At 58.4% G+C, this 13,717-nt stretch overlaps 1 protein-coding gene across 1 annotated transcript in view; it reads right to left on the reverse strand.

The window, feature by feature from the left end:
• Positions 1-13,717, reverse strand: part of PSMD11 (proteasome 26S subunit, non-ATPase 11) — a 38,879-nt gene that overhangs the window by 13,327 nt on the left and 11,835 nt on the right. Inside the window, exons 3-6 of the mRNA XM_068167160.1 lie at positions 9,488-9,612; positions 3,290-3,361; positions 1,579-1,636; positions 538-732 (exon numbers count right to left, since the gene is read on the reverse strand). Coding sequence (XP_068023261.1) covers positions 538-732; positions 1,579-1,636; positions 3,290-3,361; positions 9,488-9,612 — 450 coding nt within the window. The remainder of the gene's footprint in view (positions 1-537; positions 733-1,578; positions 1,637-3,289; positions 3,362-9,487; positions 9,613-13,717) is intronic.

Consider the following 13,717-nt stretch of genomic DNA (forward strand, 5'->3'; position numbering starts at 1 on the left):
TCTTGTTCTGGGGCTGCTTGCCTGGCAGAAGAGCCCAACCCCCACCTGGCTCCAACCTCCCTGCAGGGAGTTGCAGAGAGCAAGAAGGTCTCCCCTGAGCCTCCTCTTCTCCAGGCTAAGCAACCCCAGCTCCCTCAGCCTCTCCTCACAGGGCTGTGCTCCAGACCCCTCCCCAGCTTTCTTGCCCTTCTCTGGACACCTTCCAGCAGCTCAACCTCTTTCCTAACCTGAGGAGCCCAGAGCTGGACACAGGACTCCAGGTGTGGCCTCAGCAGTGCTGAGCACAGGGCACAATGACCTCCCTGCTCCTGCTGGCCACACTCTGCCTGCTGCAGGCCAGGATGCCCTTGGCCTTCTTGTGCACACTGCTGGCTCCTGTTCAGCTGCTGTCAACCAGCCTGGCTGCTCTCCAGCCACTCTGCCCCCAGCCTGTAGCACTGCCTGGGGCTGCTGTGGCCAAACACTGCAGAAGGACCCAATCCCAGGGGCCTGCTGCGCCGTGAGGAGTCCCAGAGCCTCCCCTGCGCAGGGCTTTACCTGACTGCATGTCTAGCGCTGCCTGCAGCTTGGGGGGGCAGTAGATGGCGTTGGCTGTAGTCCTTGCAGAGGTTAAGGCTGCTCTTGCTTTTGGCAGGTTGCTCAGGGCATGGTAAGTTTTGCTCTCTAGCAGCTGCACTTCCACCAGCAGTGCCTTGTCGTCCATCTTCTTCAGCTCCCGCAGGAGCTGGGAGCCTGGAAGAACAAGAACCTCTGGAACCAGCTCTGCCCCAACCCAGCCTTTCCACACAGCAGCCTTCCTCCCCCCCAGCAGGCCAGGCTGGGAGGAGGGAAAGCTAGGCCTGCACAACCTGTCCCTCCCAGGAGAAAAAGAGGAATTAAGAGTGGGGCAGCTGGAGAGGAAGGAACCAGCTCTGTGCTGGCAGTGGAAAAGGGCAGTGAGAATCCTTGGGAACGTGGACAGCATGTCCCTGCCACCTCAGCATGGGCAACAGACACTCAGCAGAAGGTCGAGGATGGGCTGTGCAGTTCAGATTGTCACCCAGGTAGCCCAGCCCCAGAGGACAGCATGATTTGCCACTCACATTCAGAGCTCTGGGCAGCCTGTGCCAGAGTCTCCCCAGCCTCACTCTAAAGAATTCCTCCTTCATCTCCAGCCTCAACCTCCCCTTCCCAGCTCAAAGCCATTGTCCCTCTTCCTGGCACTCCAAGCCCTTGTCAGAAGTCCCTCCCCAGCTCTCCTTCAGCCCCTTCAGGTACTGAAAGGCTGCTCTGAGGTCCCCCAGGAGCCTTCTCTTCTCCAGGCTGAACAACCCCAACTCCCTCAGTCTGCCCCCACAGGGGAGGCTCTCCAGCTCTCCAACCACCTTCGTGGCCTCCTCTGGACCTGCTCCAGCAGTTCAGCAGCTTTTACCACGAAGCTATTAGCTAAAGGGATGGCAGAAGTGGCAGAGCACTGAGGAATGAGGGCTCAGGTCCCACAGAGCTCCTCACGGAAGGAGCTGCGGTCGGTGCCTTCCCTTGCCGGCACCCCGAGCGCCTCCGCCGTGGGGAGCTGGCGCCACCTAGCGGCAGACTCACCGAGCTGCAGAGCTTCCTGGTACCTCTTGGTGTCGAAGTACAAGGAGACCAACCGCGCCTGGGGAACAGAAAGGGAGCTGCCGTGAGGGGAGCCCGGGCCGGCCGGCACGGATTGACTCCGTGAAGCTTTGTGTTCCCATCTGCACAGCCCCCGCTAAACCCACCCGCGTCTGTGACACTGCACAGTCCACTCCTGCCAGCCCTGCCCCGTGAAGCCTGGCGCCTCCAAACACAGCAGGTGAAGTCCTGCCTGTCACGGAGAGTCACCAACTTCAGTGCCAGCTCCATCCCCCCTCCATCAGCTCTGGACAACAGGGGTTGGAAGGGACCTCCAGAGATCATCCAGTCCAATCCCCTGCCAGAGCAGGGGCACAGTCTCACAGGATCACCAAGGTTGGAAGAGACCTCAAGGATCATCCAGTCCAAGCTGTCACTACAGACCTCATGACTCAACCATGGCACCAAGTGCCACATCCAATCCCCTCTGGAACACCTCCAGGGATGGGGACTCCACCACCTCCCTGGGCAGCACATTCCCATGACTCTCTCAGTGAAGAACTTTCTCCTCACTTCCAGCCTGAACTTCCCCTGGCACAGCTGGAGACTGTGTCCTCTTGTTCTGGGGCTGCTTGCCTGGGAAAAGAGACCAACCCCCACCTGGCTACAACCTCCTTTCAGGTAGTTGCAGAGAGCAAGAAGGTCTCCCCTGAGCCCACTCTTCTCCAGGCTAAGCAACCCCAGCTCCCTCAGCCTCTCCTCCCAGGGCTGTGCTCCAGACCCCTCCCCAGCTTTCTTGCCCTTCTCTGGACACCTTCCAGCAGCTCAACCTCTTTCCTAACCTGAGGAGCCCAGAACTGGACACAGGACTCAAGGTGAGGCCTAAGCAGTGCTGAGCACAGGGCACAAGGACTTCCCTGCTCCTGCTGGCCACACTCTTCCAGGATGCCCTTGGCCTTCTTGGCTCCCTGGGCACACTGCTGGCTCATGTTCAGGCAGCTGTCAATCACCACCCCCAGGTCCCTCTCTGCCTGGCTGCTCTCAGCCACTCTGCCCCCAGCCTGTAGCACTGCCTGGGGTTGCTGTGGCCAAAGTGCAGCCCCTGGCACTTGGACTTGTTGAATGCCATCCTGTTGGCCTCTGCCCATCTGTCCAGTCAGTCGAGGTCCCTCTGCAGAGCCCCTCTGCCCTCACCCAGGAACACTTCCAGATGCCTTTTTAATGTATCACAGCATTACCAAGGTTGGAAGAGACCTCAAGGATCACCAAGTCCAACCTGCCACCACAGACCTCCTGACTCAACCATGGCACCAAGTGCCACATCCAATCCCCTCTTGAATGTCTCCAGAGGTGACTCCACAACCTCTCTGGGCAGCCTGCTCCAGGGCTCTGCTTTGCCCTATGTTCCTGTGGAACCTCCTCTGCTCCAGCTTGCCCCCAGTGCCCTTTGTGCTGTCCCTGGACCCCCCTGAGCAGAGCCTGGCTCTGTCCTCCCCACACTGCCCTGCACATCTGCATCACCAGCAAGGGGGGCACCCCTCAGGCTCGTCTGCTCCAAGCTCAGGAGCCCCAGCTCCCTCAGCCTGTCCTCACAGGGAGATGTTCCACTGCCTTCAGCACCTGGGGGCTCACAAAGCCAGAGGCCTGCGTGGCTCAGCCCCAGGTGCTCTCCTTTGAGAGGCATGAGGGCAGCAGGCAGCACGGTGTGACGTACCTCCAGGGCCTGGCGTAGGAAGGTCCTCTTCTCTGATTTGGCCCATTCAATACACTCTAAACACAGGTCAACCTTAGGAGAGAGCAGAAAGACATCTGTAAAGCCTCCTGAGGCCCCTCTGGAAGCCACAGCATGGTTCAACCACCTCCTACCCCACCAGCTGAATCCCCACAGGGGCCTTTCAGGCAAGCAGCCAGGCCTGTGCCCGCAGCAGCACTGCCAGACACCTCAGCAGCCTTCAGTTAAGTGAGCCTGGGGATTAGCTGGCCTGATCAGCACCAAAGGCCTCTCAGCACAGCTTGAGCATTAGCAGGGTAAAGCACAGGTCAGCACTGACAGAAGTGCAGCTCAAGGTTAAACAACTGCTCTTTAACAAGGACTCCCTGCTACCCCCACAGCATCCACCGGAGCCTCAGCCTGAGACACAGCATCCCAGCATGGTCAGAGGTGGAAGGGACCTCTGGAGCCCATCCAGTCCAACCCCCTGCCAAAGCAGGGCTCCCAGAGCAGATTCCCAGCAGCACAGTGCCCAGGGGGGGTTGGAAGCTCTCCACACCAGGAGACTCCACAACCTCTCTGGGCAGCCTGCCCCAGGGCTCAGCACCCTCACAACAAAGAAGTTTCTCCTCCTGCTCAGCTGCAACCTCCTGGGTTCCAGTTTGTGCCCCCTGCCCCTTGGCCTGTCCCTGGGCACCACTGAGCAGAGTCTGGCCCCAGTCTCTTGCCCCCCAGCCTTTAGCTCTTGCTGAGCATTGCTCAGCTCCCCTCTGGGGCTGCTCTGCTGCAGGCTTTCAGCCTCCCAGAGCTGCTCCAGGCCCCTCAGCAGCTTTGGAGCCTCCACTGGGCTCTCTCCAGCAGTTCCCTGTCCCTCTTGAACTGGGGAGGCCAGCACTGGACCCAGCACTCCAGATATGACCTCCCTAGGGCAGAGTAGAAAGGGAGGAGAACCTCTCTCAACCTGTTGGCCACACTCTGCTTAACACACCCCAGGAGACCACTGGCCTTGGCCATGAGGACAACATTGCTGCCTCATGGGGAGCTGCTTCTCCACCAGCACTCCCAGGCCCTCCTCTGTGGAGCTGCTTCCCAGCAGTGGTGCCACAGCAGGGCCACACTGACCCCAGGAGCTTTAGACTCCCTGCATGCTGCTCCATGGTCTCAGACTCTATTTGCTTACTCACTGCCTGCACTCAGCAGCAACACTCACACACCAGCCCAGGGAGGTGCCACCCACCCCCCAGCCCAGGCAGAACACCCAACCTACAACAGGTACTGCAAGAGAAAGGGAAGTTCAGAAGGCAAACTAAGCTTTACCTGAAGCTTCAGATGTCACACACACACACACACCCCCCAGCATCTCACCTCCTCAGACTCCTCTCCTAACACATTTGGCCTCCCTGACTACCAAGGGCCATCCCTTGACACTGGAATTATCACAACCCTGCAATCAGCCAGGCTGGAAAAGCCCTCAGAGATCATCAAGTCCAAGCTAGTATCTGATACCCAACACCTCCTGACTAAACCATGGCACCAAGGGCCTCATCCAGTCCCCTCCTGAACACCTCCAGGGATGGGGACTCCACCACCTCCCTGGGCAGCACATCCCAATGGCCAATCTCTCTTGCTGGGAAGAATTTCCTCCTCACCTCCAGCCTGAACCTCCCCTGGCACAGCTGGAGACTGTGGCCTCTTGTTCTGCTGCTGCTTGCCTGGCAGAAGAGACCAACCCCCTCCTGGCTCCAACCTCCCTGCAGGGAGTTGCAGAGAGCAAGAAGGTCTCCCCTGAGCCTCCTCTTCTGCAGGCTAAGCAACCCCAGCTCCCTCAGCCTCTCCTCCCAGGGCTGTGCTCCAGACCCCTCCCCAGCTTTCTTGCCCTTCTCTGGACACCTTCCAGCAGCTCAATGTCCTTCTTAACCCAATGTTTGCCTTCTAAAGTTTGAGCAGGAGAAATTACTGCTGGGATCCCTGAAGGCACTTCCTCAAGAGCTGTGTTTGCAATGGAACCAGCTGGGTGCATGAGGACTGCTGCTGCCTTGGGGAATGGGCTGGACTAAAGGACTCTGAGCTCCTTCCCAGTGTGTTTTGCAGCATTCCACTCAGCCAAGGTGGAAAAGGTATTTTGCAGCTGCCAGTAAAATGTATTTTGGACTGCTCTAGAAAGAGGGAAAACAAAGAGCACCTGGTTTAGGGCCTGAATGTGTCAGAGCAGGTGGGACCCTCAGCAGCGGGAAGTGCCAGGAGCTGCTCACTGCCACTGGAGGTTGCCTCTGCTGCTTCAACCTGCACTCAAGGGACCCAGATTTGGAACACTGCTGACCTGCCTGAGACAGAGACCCACAGCTTGGAAGAGGCCTTTAGGAGCCTCAAGCCCAACCACTCAGCCAGCACTGCCAGGGCACCACTAGACCATGGCCCTCAGCACCACATCTCCGTGGTGGTCAAACTACTGCAGGGGTGAGGACTTCACCACTGCCCTGGGCAGCCTGGGCCAGGCCCTGGTGAGACTCAAGGGGAAGAAATTGTTCCTCATGGCCAAGCTAAACCTTCCCTGAGGCAACCTGAGGCTGCTTCCTCTTGTCCTGTCACTGCTTTCTTAAGAGAAGAGGCCAACCCCCAGCTGGCTCCAGCCTCCTCTCAGGGAGCTGCAGAGAGCAATGAGGTCTCCCTCAGCCTCCTCTTCTCCAGGCTGAGCACCCCCAGCTCCCTCAGCTGCTCCTCCCCAGCCCTGCTCCCCAGACCCTTCCCCAGCTCTGTTGCCCTTCTCTGGGCCTGCCCCAAGCCTCTCAATGTCTTTCTTGGGAGTGAGGCCACACCTTGAGTCCTGGGTTCAGTTTTGGGCCTCTCACTCCCAAGAAGGACACTGAGAGGCTGGGGCAGGCCCAGAGAAGGGCAACCAAGCTGGGGAAGGGTCTGGAGAAAACTGAACCCTGGACTCAAGGTGTGGCCTCACCAAAGCTGAATACAAGGGCACAAGCCCTGCCCTGCTCCTGCTGGCCCAGGCCAGGCTGCTGGTGGCCTTCTTGGGCCACCTGGGCACCCCCCTGGCTCATCTTCAGCTAGGGAGGAGCAAAGCAGCCATGTCCCACCCCCGTGGCAGATGGTGGTGATTCAGTGCTGGCCAGCAACACAGAATCAGCTCTCCTGAGGTGCTGGGCTCAGAGCTGCCTCTCCCCAACACCTCTGGGTCTTGCCAGAGCAGCTCTGCAGCTTTCCTGCACTGCAGCACCTGTCAGCTCCTCAGCACTGCTCATTAAATGGAGATTTCTCATGAAGAGCCATTAGAAGGTTGCCATTTACTGCCCAGGGATAGCTCAGGCATTAGAAGCTGAAGGAATCTCTCCTTTCACTGCTCTGCTGGACTCCTGGGAGTGCCCCTAGCAGCCATCCCTGCAACTCTCCCTCTGAACAGCCCTGAGAGCATCCAGGGGAGCTGCAGGAACCTCCCAGGCCTGGCCTCAGAACTCCCTCAGGTTTTGGAGGGCCACATTTTCATCACTCTTACTCCAAGCTCTTCCACAGCCATACACTGGGGCAGCATCCAACCACTGTCACTTCCATCAAGCTGTCCTTGGAATAAGGCTGATGGCCTTCATTTTCTCCTGAAGGGTTAGGGGCTCCTCACCTGCACCCAGCACCCTGCTTCCCTTCAGCTCTCCTCTTAAAGACAGGCACTCTGCCCTGCTGAGGCTTCCTCTGCAGTGCTGGGTCCAGCTCTGGGCTCCCCAGCTCCAGAGGGACAGGGAACTGCTGGAGAGAGCCCAGGGGAGGCTCCAAAGCTGCTGAGGGGCCTGGAGCAGCTCTGGGAGCAGCAAAGGCTGAGAGCCCTGGAGCAGAGCAGCCCCAGAGGGGAGCTGAGCAATGCTCAGCAAGAGCTAAAGGCTGGGGGGCAAGAGGCTGGGGCCAGACTCTGCTCAGTGGTGCCCAGGGACAGCACAAGGGGCAAGGGGCACAAAGTGGAACCCAGGAGGTTCTGTCTGAGCAGGAGAAGAAAGTTGTTTGGTGTGAGGCTGCTGGAGGCCTGGGGCAGGCTGCCCAGAGAGGTTGTGGAGTCTCCTGGTGTGGAGAGCTTCCAACCCCCCCTGGGCATTGTGCTGCTGGGCAAGCTGCTGTGGGAGCCCTGCTGGAGCAGGGGGTTGGCCTGGATGGTCTCAGAGGTCCTTTCCTACCACAAACCACAGGAACTGCACAGCAGGCAAGGATCATGTGCTAGGTTACCTGAACCAAGGGCTGATGTTCCTGTGCTGATTTGGCTGCCAAGCTGCTCAGCTCTGCACATGGCAGAACCTCTCCAGCCTGACATTTGTCACTCTGTGCACAGCCTTACCTGGGCTTTGGCCTCCACCTCCTGCTCAGGTCCTCCCTGCCTCCCTTTTCCATCTGACTGCCCTGATGTGCCAGGACAAGCTGGACTACTGCAGCTCACTTGGAAGGGGCTCCTCCTCACTCACAAGCTGCTGCTGCCCCTCTTCCCCTCCCAAATAACCAGCCAGTCACAGGGACATAAAAGGCCCAAACCATAAAACCCAGGAAGAAAGGCAACTGCATGGTGGGGAACCACTGAGGAGGGAGGAAACCCCAGCTGGGAGCCACCTGAGAGCAACTGAGTGTTCTGGTGGCAAAGCTCACTCCTGGTGGCCACAAAGCTTTTCCCCTTCTCACCTGAGCAACAGCTTTGGTGCCTCAAAAGCCTTCTGGAGTGTAAGGGACCCAGCACCCAGTGTCCCTGTGCAATGCATCCTCACCCCTCCAGGTGAACAAGGTGAAACAATCCTCAGCAACAGCTCCTGACAGCCCTGAACAATCCCTCCTCCAGTTCTGGCCATCACACACTGCCCCAGCCCTCCACCAGCCCCAGCCCCCTGCACACTGCAGCACCTCTCATGGCCCCAGACACTGACCCCACCAGCCCTGTGTGTCTGTGAGCAGCACAGCTAAGAAACCTGCCCAGGGTGAGGGCTTCTCCCAGCCTGCAGCAGGATGAGGCCTGCAGGACAGCACAGAATCATAGCATCCCAGAGCTGGCAGGGCTGGGAGGGGCCTCAAGGCTCAGCCAGCTCCAACCCCCTGCCATGCCCAGGGACACCTCACACCACAGCAGGTTGCTCACAGCCACCTCCAGCCTGGCTGCAAACACCTCCAGGCAGGAGGCTTCCACCACCTCCCTGGGCAGCCTGGGCCAGGCTCTCACCACCCTCCTGGCCAACAACTTCTTCCTCACAGCCAATCTCAATCTCCCCACTTCTAGTTCTGCTCCATCCCCCCCAGTCCTATCCCTCCCTGACACCCTCAGAACTCCCTCCCCAGCTTTCCTGCAGCCCCCTGCAGATCCTGGAAGGCCACAAGGAGGTCTCCTGGGAGCCTTCTCCTCTCCAGCCTGCACAACCCCAACTCCCTCAGGCTGTGCTCACAGCAGAGCAGCTCCAGCCCTCTGCTCCTCCTCCTGGCCCTTCTCTGGACACCTTCCAGCCCCTCCAGATCCTCCCTGGCACAGAGACTCCAGAACTGGCCCCAGAGCTCCAGCTGCCATCTCAGCAGAGTGGAGCAGAGGGGCAGAATCCCCTCCCTGCCCTGCTGGCTACCCTCCTGATGCAGCCCAGGCTCTGCTTGGCTCTCTGGGCTGCAAGTGCTCACTGAACATGGCTGTGAGTGAACGAAAGGCTCTGCTGGGTCAGTAACAGAATCCAACCAAGTGCAGTGAATGAGAACTTCCTGACATGAAGAACTCTTCAGTGGGAAGCAAACCAGGTTGGAATGGAATGGAATTCAACCAGGTTGGAAAAGACCTCAGAGCTCATCCAGTCCAACCTCTCACCCAGCACCATCTGATCAACTCAACCATAGCACCAAGCCCCTCTCCCAGTCTCTTCCTCCACCTCCCGGGATGGGGACTCCACCACCTCCCCAGGCAGCACATTCCAATGACTCTCTCAGTGAAGAACTTTCTCCTCACCTCCAGCCTGAACTTCCCCTGGCACAGCTTGAGACTGTGTCCTCTTGTTCTGGTGCTGGTTGCCTGGCAGAAGAGACCAACCCCCACCTGGCTCCAACCTCCCTGCAGGGAGTTGCAGAGAGCAAGAAGGTCTCCCCTGAGCCTCCTCTTCTGCAGGCTAAGCAACCCCAGCTCCCTCAGCCTCTCCTCCCAGGGCTGTGCTCCAAGCCCAGTGGTGCTGCAGGCTCCTGCTGGAGTTCCAGTCTCACCTCCTGTCCTGTGGCTGCCTCCATGTCGAGGAAGAGGTCGAGCAGGGAGCGGACCAAGCGCGCGGCCTTGGCTTTGCTGATGGAGTTCAGGAAGGGTCGGACGTACTTCAGGAGCCCTCCCAGCTCTGTGCACAGGGTGGGAAAAAACACAGCTCATGAAGGCCAGCCACACCACCAAGAGTCACAGCAGAGTGCCCCTGACACAGCCACCCTCTGGGGGGCACACACCACTCCCTGCGTGCGGCGGGCTCCCATCGCTGGGAGTTTGCTTGGAAGAGGTCTCCAAGCCCAGAGTCCAACCTGCAACCCATGGCAGCTTTGGCAGAAGCAGGAGGATGAACCCCCAAGGACCTGGGCCTGAAAGGGCTCTTCAGGAAGGGGTTTTTGGTTCCTGTCTCCTATTGGCTCTGGTTAAACTCAGTGGGTGGCAGAAGCCTGCAGAGGCTGAAGAAGCAGAAGGGTGAAACACAGAAGAGCCTCAGACTGCAGGCCCAGAATGAAGAGAGAAAGACTTCTGTCCTTCAGGAGCCCTGAAGGAGGACAACTTCCATGCTCCCCTGCTCCAAAGGATGGGCTCTGCTGTTTGTGTTCACAGGCTCATGCAATTGTTTGGGCTGGAAAAGCCTTCTAAGATCACTGGGTCCAACCTTCAACCCAACCCCACCATGGCCACCAAAGCCTGGCCCCAAGGGCCAAGGCCACTTACTCCTTGAACACTGCCAGGGGTGGGGGCTCCACCACCTCCCTGGGCAGCCTGTGCCAAGCCCTGACCACCCTGGCAGCAAAGAAATTTTCCCTAATCTCCAACCCACCCCTCCCCTGGCACAATTTCAGGCCATCTCCTCTCCCACCTGAGACTAGGGAGCAGAGCCCAACCCCCAGCTGGCTGCAGCCTCCTCTCAGGGAGCTGCAGAGAGCAATGAGGTCTCCCTCAGCCTCCTCTTCTCCAGGCTCAACACCCCCAGCTCCCTCAGCTGCTCCTCCCCAGCCCTGCTCTCCAGACCCTTCCCCACCTTCCTTGCCCTTGTCTGGACCTGCTCCTGCCCCTCAATGTCCCTCTTGGAGTGAGAGGCCCAAAACTGAACCCAGGATTCGAGGTGTGGCCTCCCCAGTGCCCAGTTGCATCACTTCCCTGCTCCTGCTGGCCACTGCTGATCCAGGCAAGAGGGATAACCATCAGCTGAAGGAACACCTCCCAGTGAACATGGCAGTGCCAAAGGTGGCTGCTGGGCTCCAGCCTCACCAGCACCAGGAAGGTTTCCCCTCACTTCAGTTCACCCAGTTGCAACAGCACTGTAGAAAGAGTTGCCTCAGGCACCTGTTAAATGTGTGAGCATCTGCTAAATGCTTTGAGCTTCTCCTTATTAAAGGGGCACTGGGGTTCAGAGCTCCAGGAGGGGTTTGTTAACTCCCAGATTGATCTCTGGATCTGCCAGCCCTGGGAAGTCAGATGCACCCCTGGAGTATCTAACCCCACTGCAGGAGAAGGGACACTGAACTCCCCACATCCACCCAAGGAGTCATGGAACCACAGAGCTGGCAGGGCTGGGAGGGAGCTCAAGGCTCAGCCAGCTCCAAGCCCCTGCCATGCCCAGGGACACCTCACACCACAGCAGCTTGCTCACAGCCACCTCCAGCCTGGCTGCAAACACCTCCAGGCAGGAGGCTTCCACCACCTCCCTGGGCAGCCTGGGCCAGGTTCCTCCTGGGGAACAACTTCTTCCTCACAGCCAATCTCCATCTCCCCCCTTCCAGTTTTGCTCCATCCCCCCCAGTCCTATTCCTCCCTGACACCCCCAGAAGTCCCTCCCCAGTCCTATCCTCCCTTCACCAGGTTTCTGTTTCTGGTCTCCCTGCTGGTTTATGAAGTCAGTCTCAAGCTCACAAAGTAGCTCAGCTACTTTAATAGCTAAATGTGAGCCCCTCACTACTAGCAGGACACAGAGGTGCCGGAGTGTGTCCAAGTCTTGATGAAGAACCACACTCCAAAGCTCCTTCCCAGGGAGCAGAGGAACACTCAGCAGCTTCAGGACTTGGTGGCAGAAGCAGCAGTTAGGTGTTGGGACCACACAGCCCAGGCTCCTCCCCTCTGCTAAACCCAACAGGGTCACAGTGCTGCAGCTGCAGGGAGCATTGCCAGCAGCCCCACACCGTGCCAGGGCAGGGCTCAGTGTGGGGTCAGGCATTAAGTCACAGCTCCCCAGTTCAAGAGGGACAGGGAGCTGCTGGAGAGAGCCCAGCAGAGGCCACAAGGATGATTTGGGGTCTTGAAGACCTCTGAAGAAAGGCTGAGAGCCCTGGGGCTGTTCAGTCTGGAGAGGAGAAGGCTGAGAGGGATCTGAGCAGTGCCTGTCACTGAGGCAGCAGCTTATAGAACCACAGAGTTCAAACAGGTCAGTGGTTGGAAGACTCCTTTCAGATCCACTCCAACCCTCATCCCAGCCCTGCCAGGGCACCACTAACCCCTGGCCCTCAGCATCACATCTCCAGGGCTTTGAAACCCCTCCAGGGATGGGGACTCCACCACTGCCCAGATCTGTCGCTCCTGCAATAGCTGTACCTCAGCTGTGGAAAAAAGTTGCCCATTTGATCTCCTAAAGCAAAACCTGAGGAGCTCTTAGGCAGGGAGGGCAGCTGGAGCATCTTGGTTTGGTGCCTGTGCAAGGTCCAAGTGGGGTCATGGGGGGGAAGAGTCAGGATGTGCTGCAGAGCTGTTTGGCAGATACAGCTCCTCAGGGGCTGCACTCCAGAGGAGTCCACTTTGGACTCTGTGCACTTCCAGGTGTACAAAACCACCAGGAGAGGCTGGAGCACAGCAAGTCCCACTCCTTCAGTGCAAGGGAGGAGCTGTGCCAGGCTTGATTCATCTCAAATAAATACACTGGGGAGAGTGGAGGGGGGGGGGAAGAAAGGAGGAATAATTGTTGGCTGTTCTAACAATTCCCTAAGTGCAATAGGAAGGAAACCTTCTTCTCAGCTGCTTTTCTTGGAAGCCTCCCAAGCTGAAATTGTTCTGCTGCTCCTCTCTGCTTAATTGGGGTAAAATGAGATTTATCTCCAGTTTCCAGCCTGATACCAGGTTGGTGTAGGACACAGCCAAGTGCTCATTAGAGGGTTTGCTTTGGGTTGGCTTTTTCCCTTGTTGTTGTTGGGGGGTTTTTATTTGCCTTGTAAACATGGGAGTGTGAGATCTGAGTGGTGTGTGGGGGGAGCAGGCTTCACATGCTGCTGCTGCTGCTCCTCCCTGGAGCTGCTCAAGGCCAAGCTGGATGAGGCCTTCAGCAGCCTGGGCTGGTGGGAGCTGTCCCCTGCCCGTGGCAGGGGGGTTGGAACTGGATGATTTTTAAGGTCCCTTCCAACCTAAACCATTCTGTGATGATCACAGACTGCTAAGGGGTGGAAGGGACCTCTGGAAATCAGCCAGTCCAAGCCCCCTGCCAGAGCAGGGGCACCCAGGGCAGGTCACCCAGGAACACATCCAGATGCCTTTTTAATGTCTCCAGTGAAGGAGACTCCACAACCTCTCTGGGCAGCCTGCTCCAGGCCTCCAGCAGCCTCATGCTGAAGAAGTTTCTCCTCCTGTTGAGGTGGAACCTCCTCAGTTTGTGCCCATTGCTCCTTGTCCTGGCACTGGGCACCACTGAGCAGAGCCTGGCCCCTTCATCCTGGCAGCCAGCCCTCAGGTGGTGTCAAGCCCTCTCTCAGGCTGCCCAGGGCAGTGGTGGAGTCTCCATGCCTGGAGGGGTTTCAAAGCCCTGCAGATGTGGTGCTGAGGGCCAGGGGTTAGTGGTGCCCTGGCAGGGCTGGGTTGAGGGTTGGAGTGGATCTGAAAGGAGTCTTCCAACCACTGAACTGTTTGGACTCTGGGATTCTATAAGCTGCTGCCTCAGTGACCAAGCCTGCTCAGTTTTTACTCAACAAGGAGCTCTCACCCACAGCCCCAGGCCAGATGAAGACTTTACCCCCACTGCCTTTGTCCCAAGGATCACTCAGCCTGCAGTGCCCCTCACAAAGGGAGCTTTGCAAGCCAAGCACTTGGGCTTCACACAGAGACAACAGAACAGCAGCAGCCAGCTGCTTCCAACACCTCAGCTTTGCGCAGAGCTGCTCCCCAGCATCCCTCTTCCTGCTGGGAGCTGGGCAAGGTGGACTTCACATCTCCTTGTGGACGTGGAAAGAGCCAGCACTGAGGCTGGAGCTGCCCAGCTGCTGATTCTTGTGCTCTTGCCA

This window comes from Melanerpes formicivorus, unplaced genomic scaffold (assembly GCF_026170545.1).
Source record: "Melanerpes formicivorus ecotype bairdi unplaced genomic scaffold, bMelFor1.0.p_v2 SCAF_113, whole genome shotgun sequence".
NCBI classification, from domain to species: domain Eukaryota; kingdom Metazoa; phylum Chordata; class Aves; order Piciformes; family Picidae; genus Melanerpes; species Melanerpes formicivorus.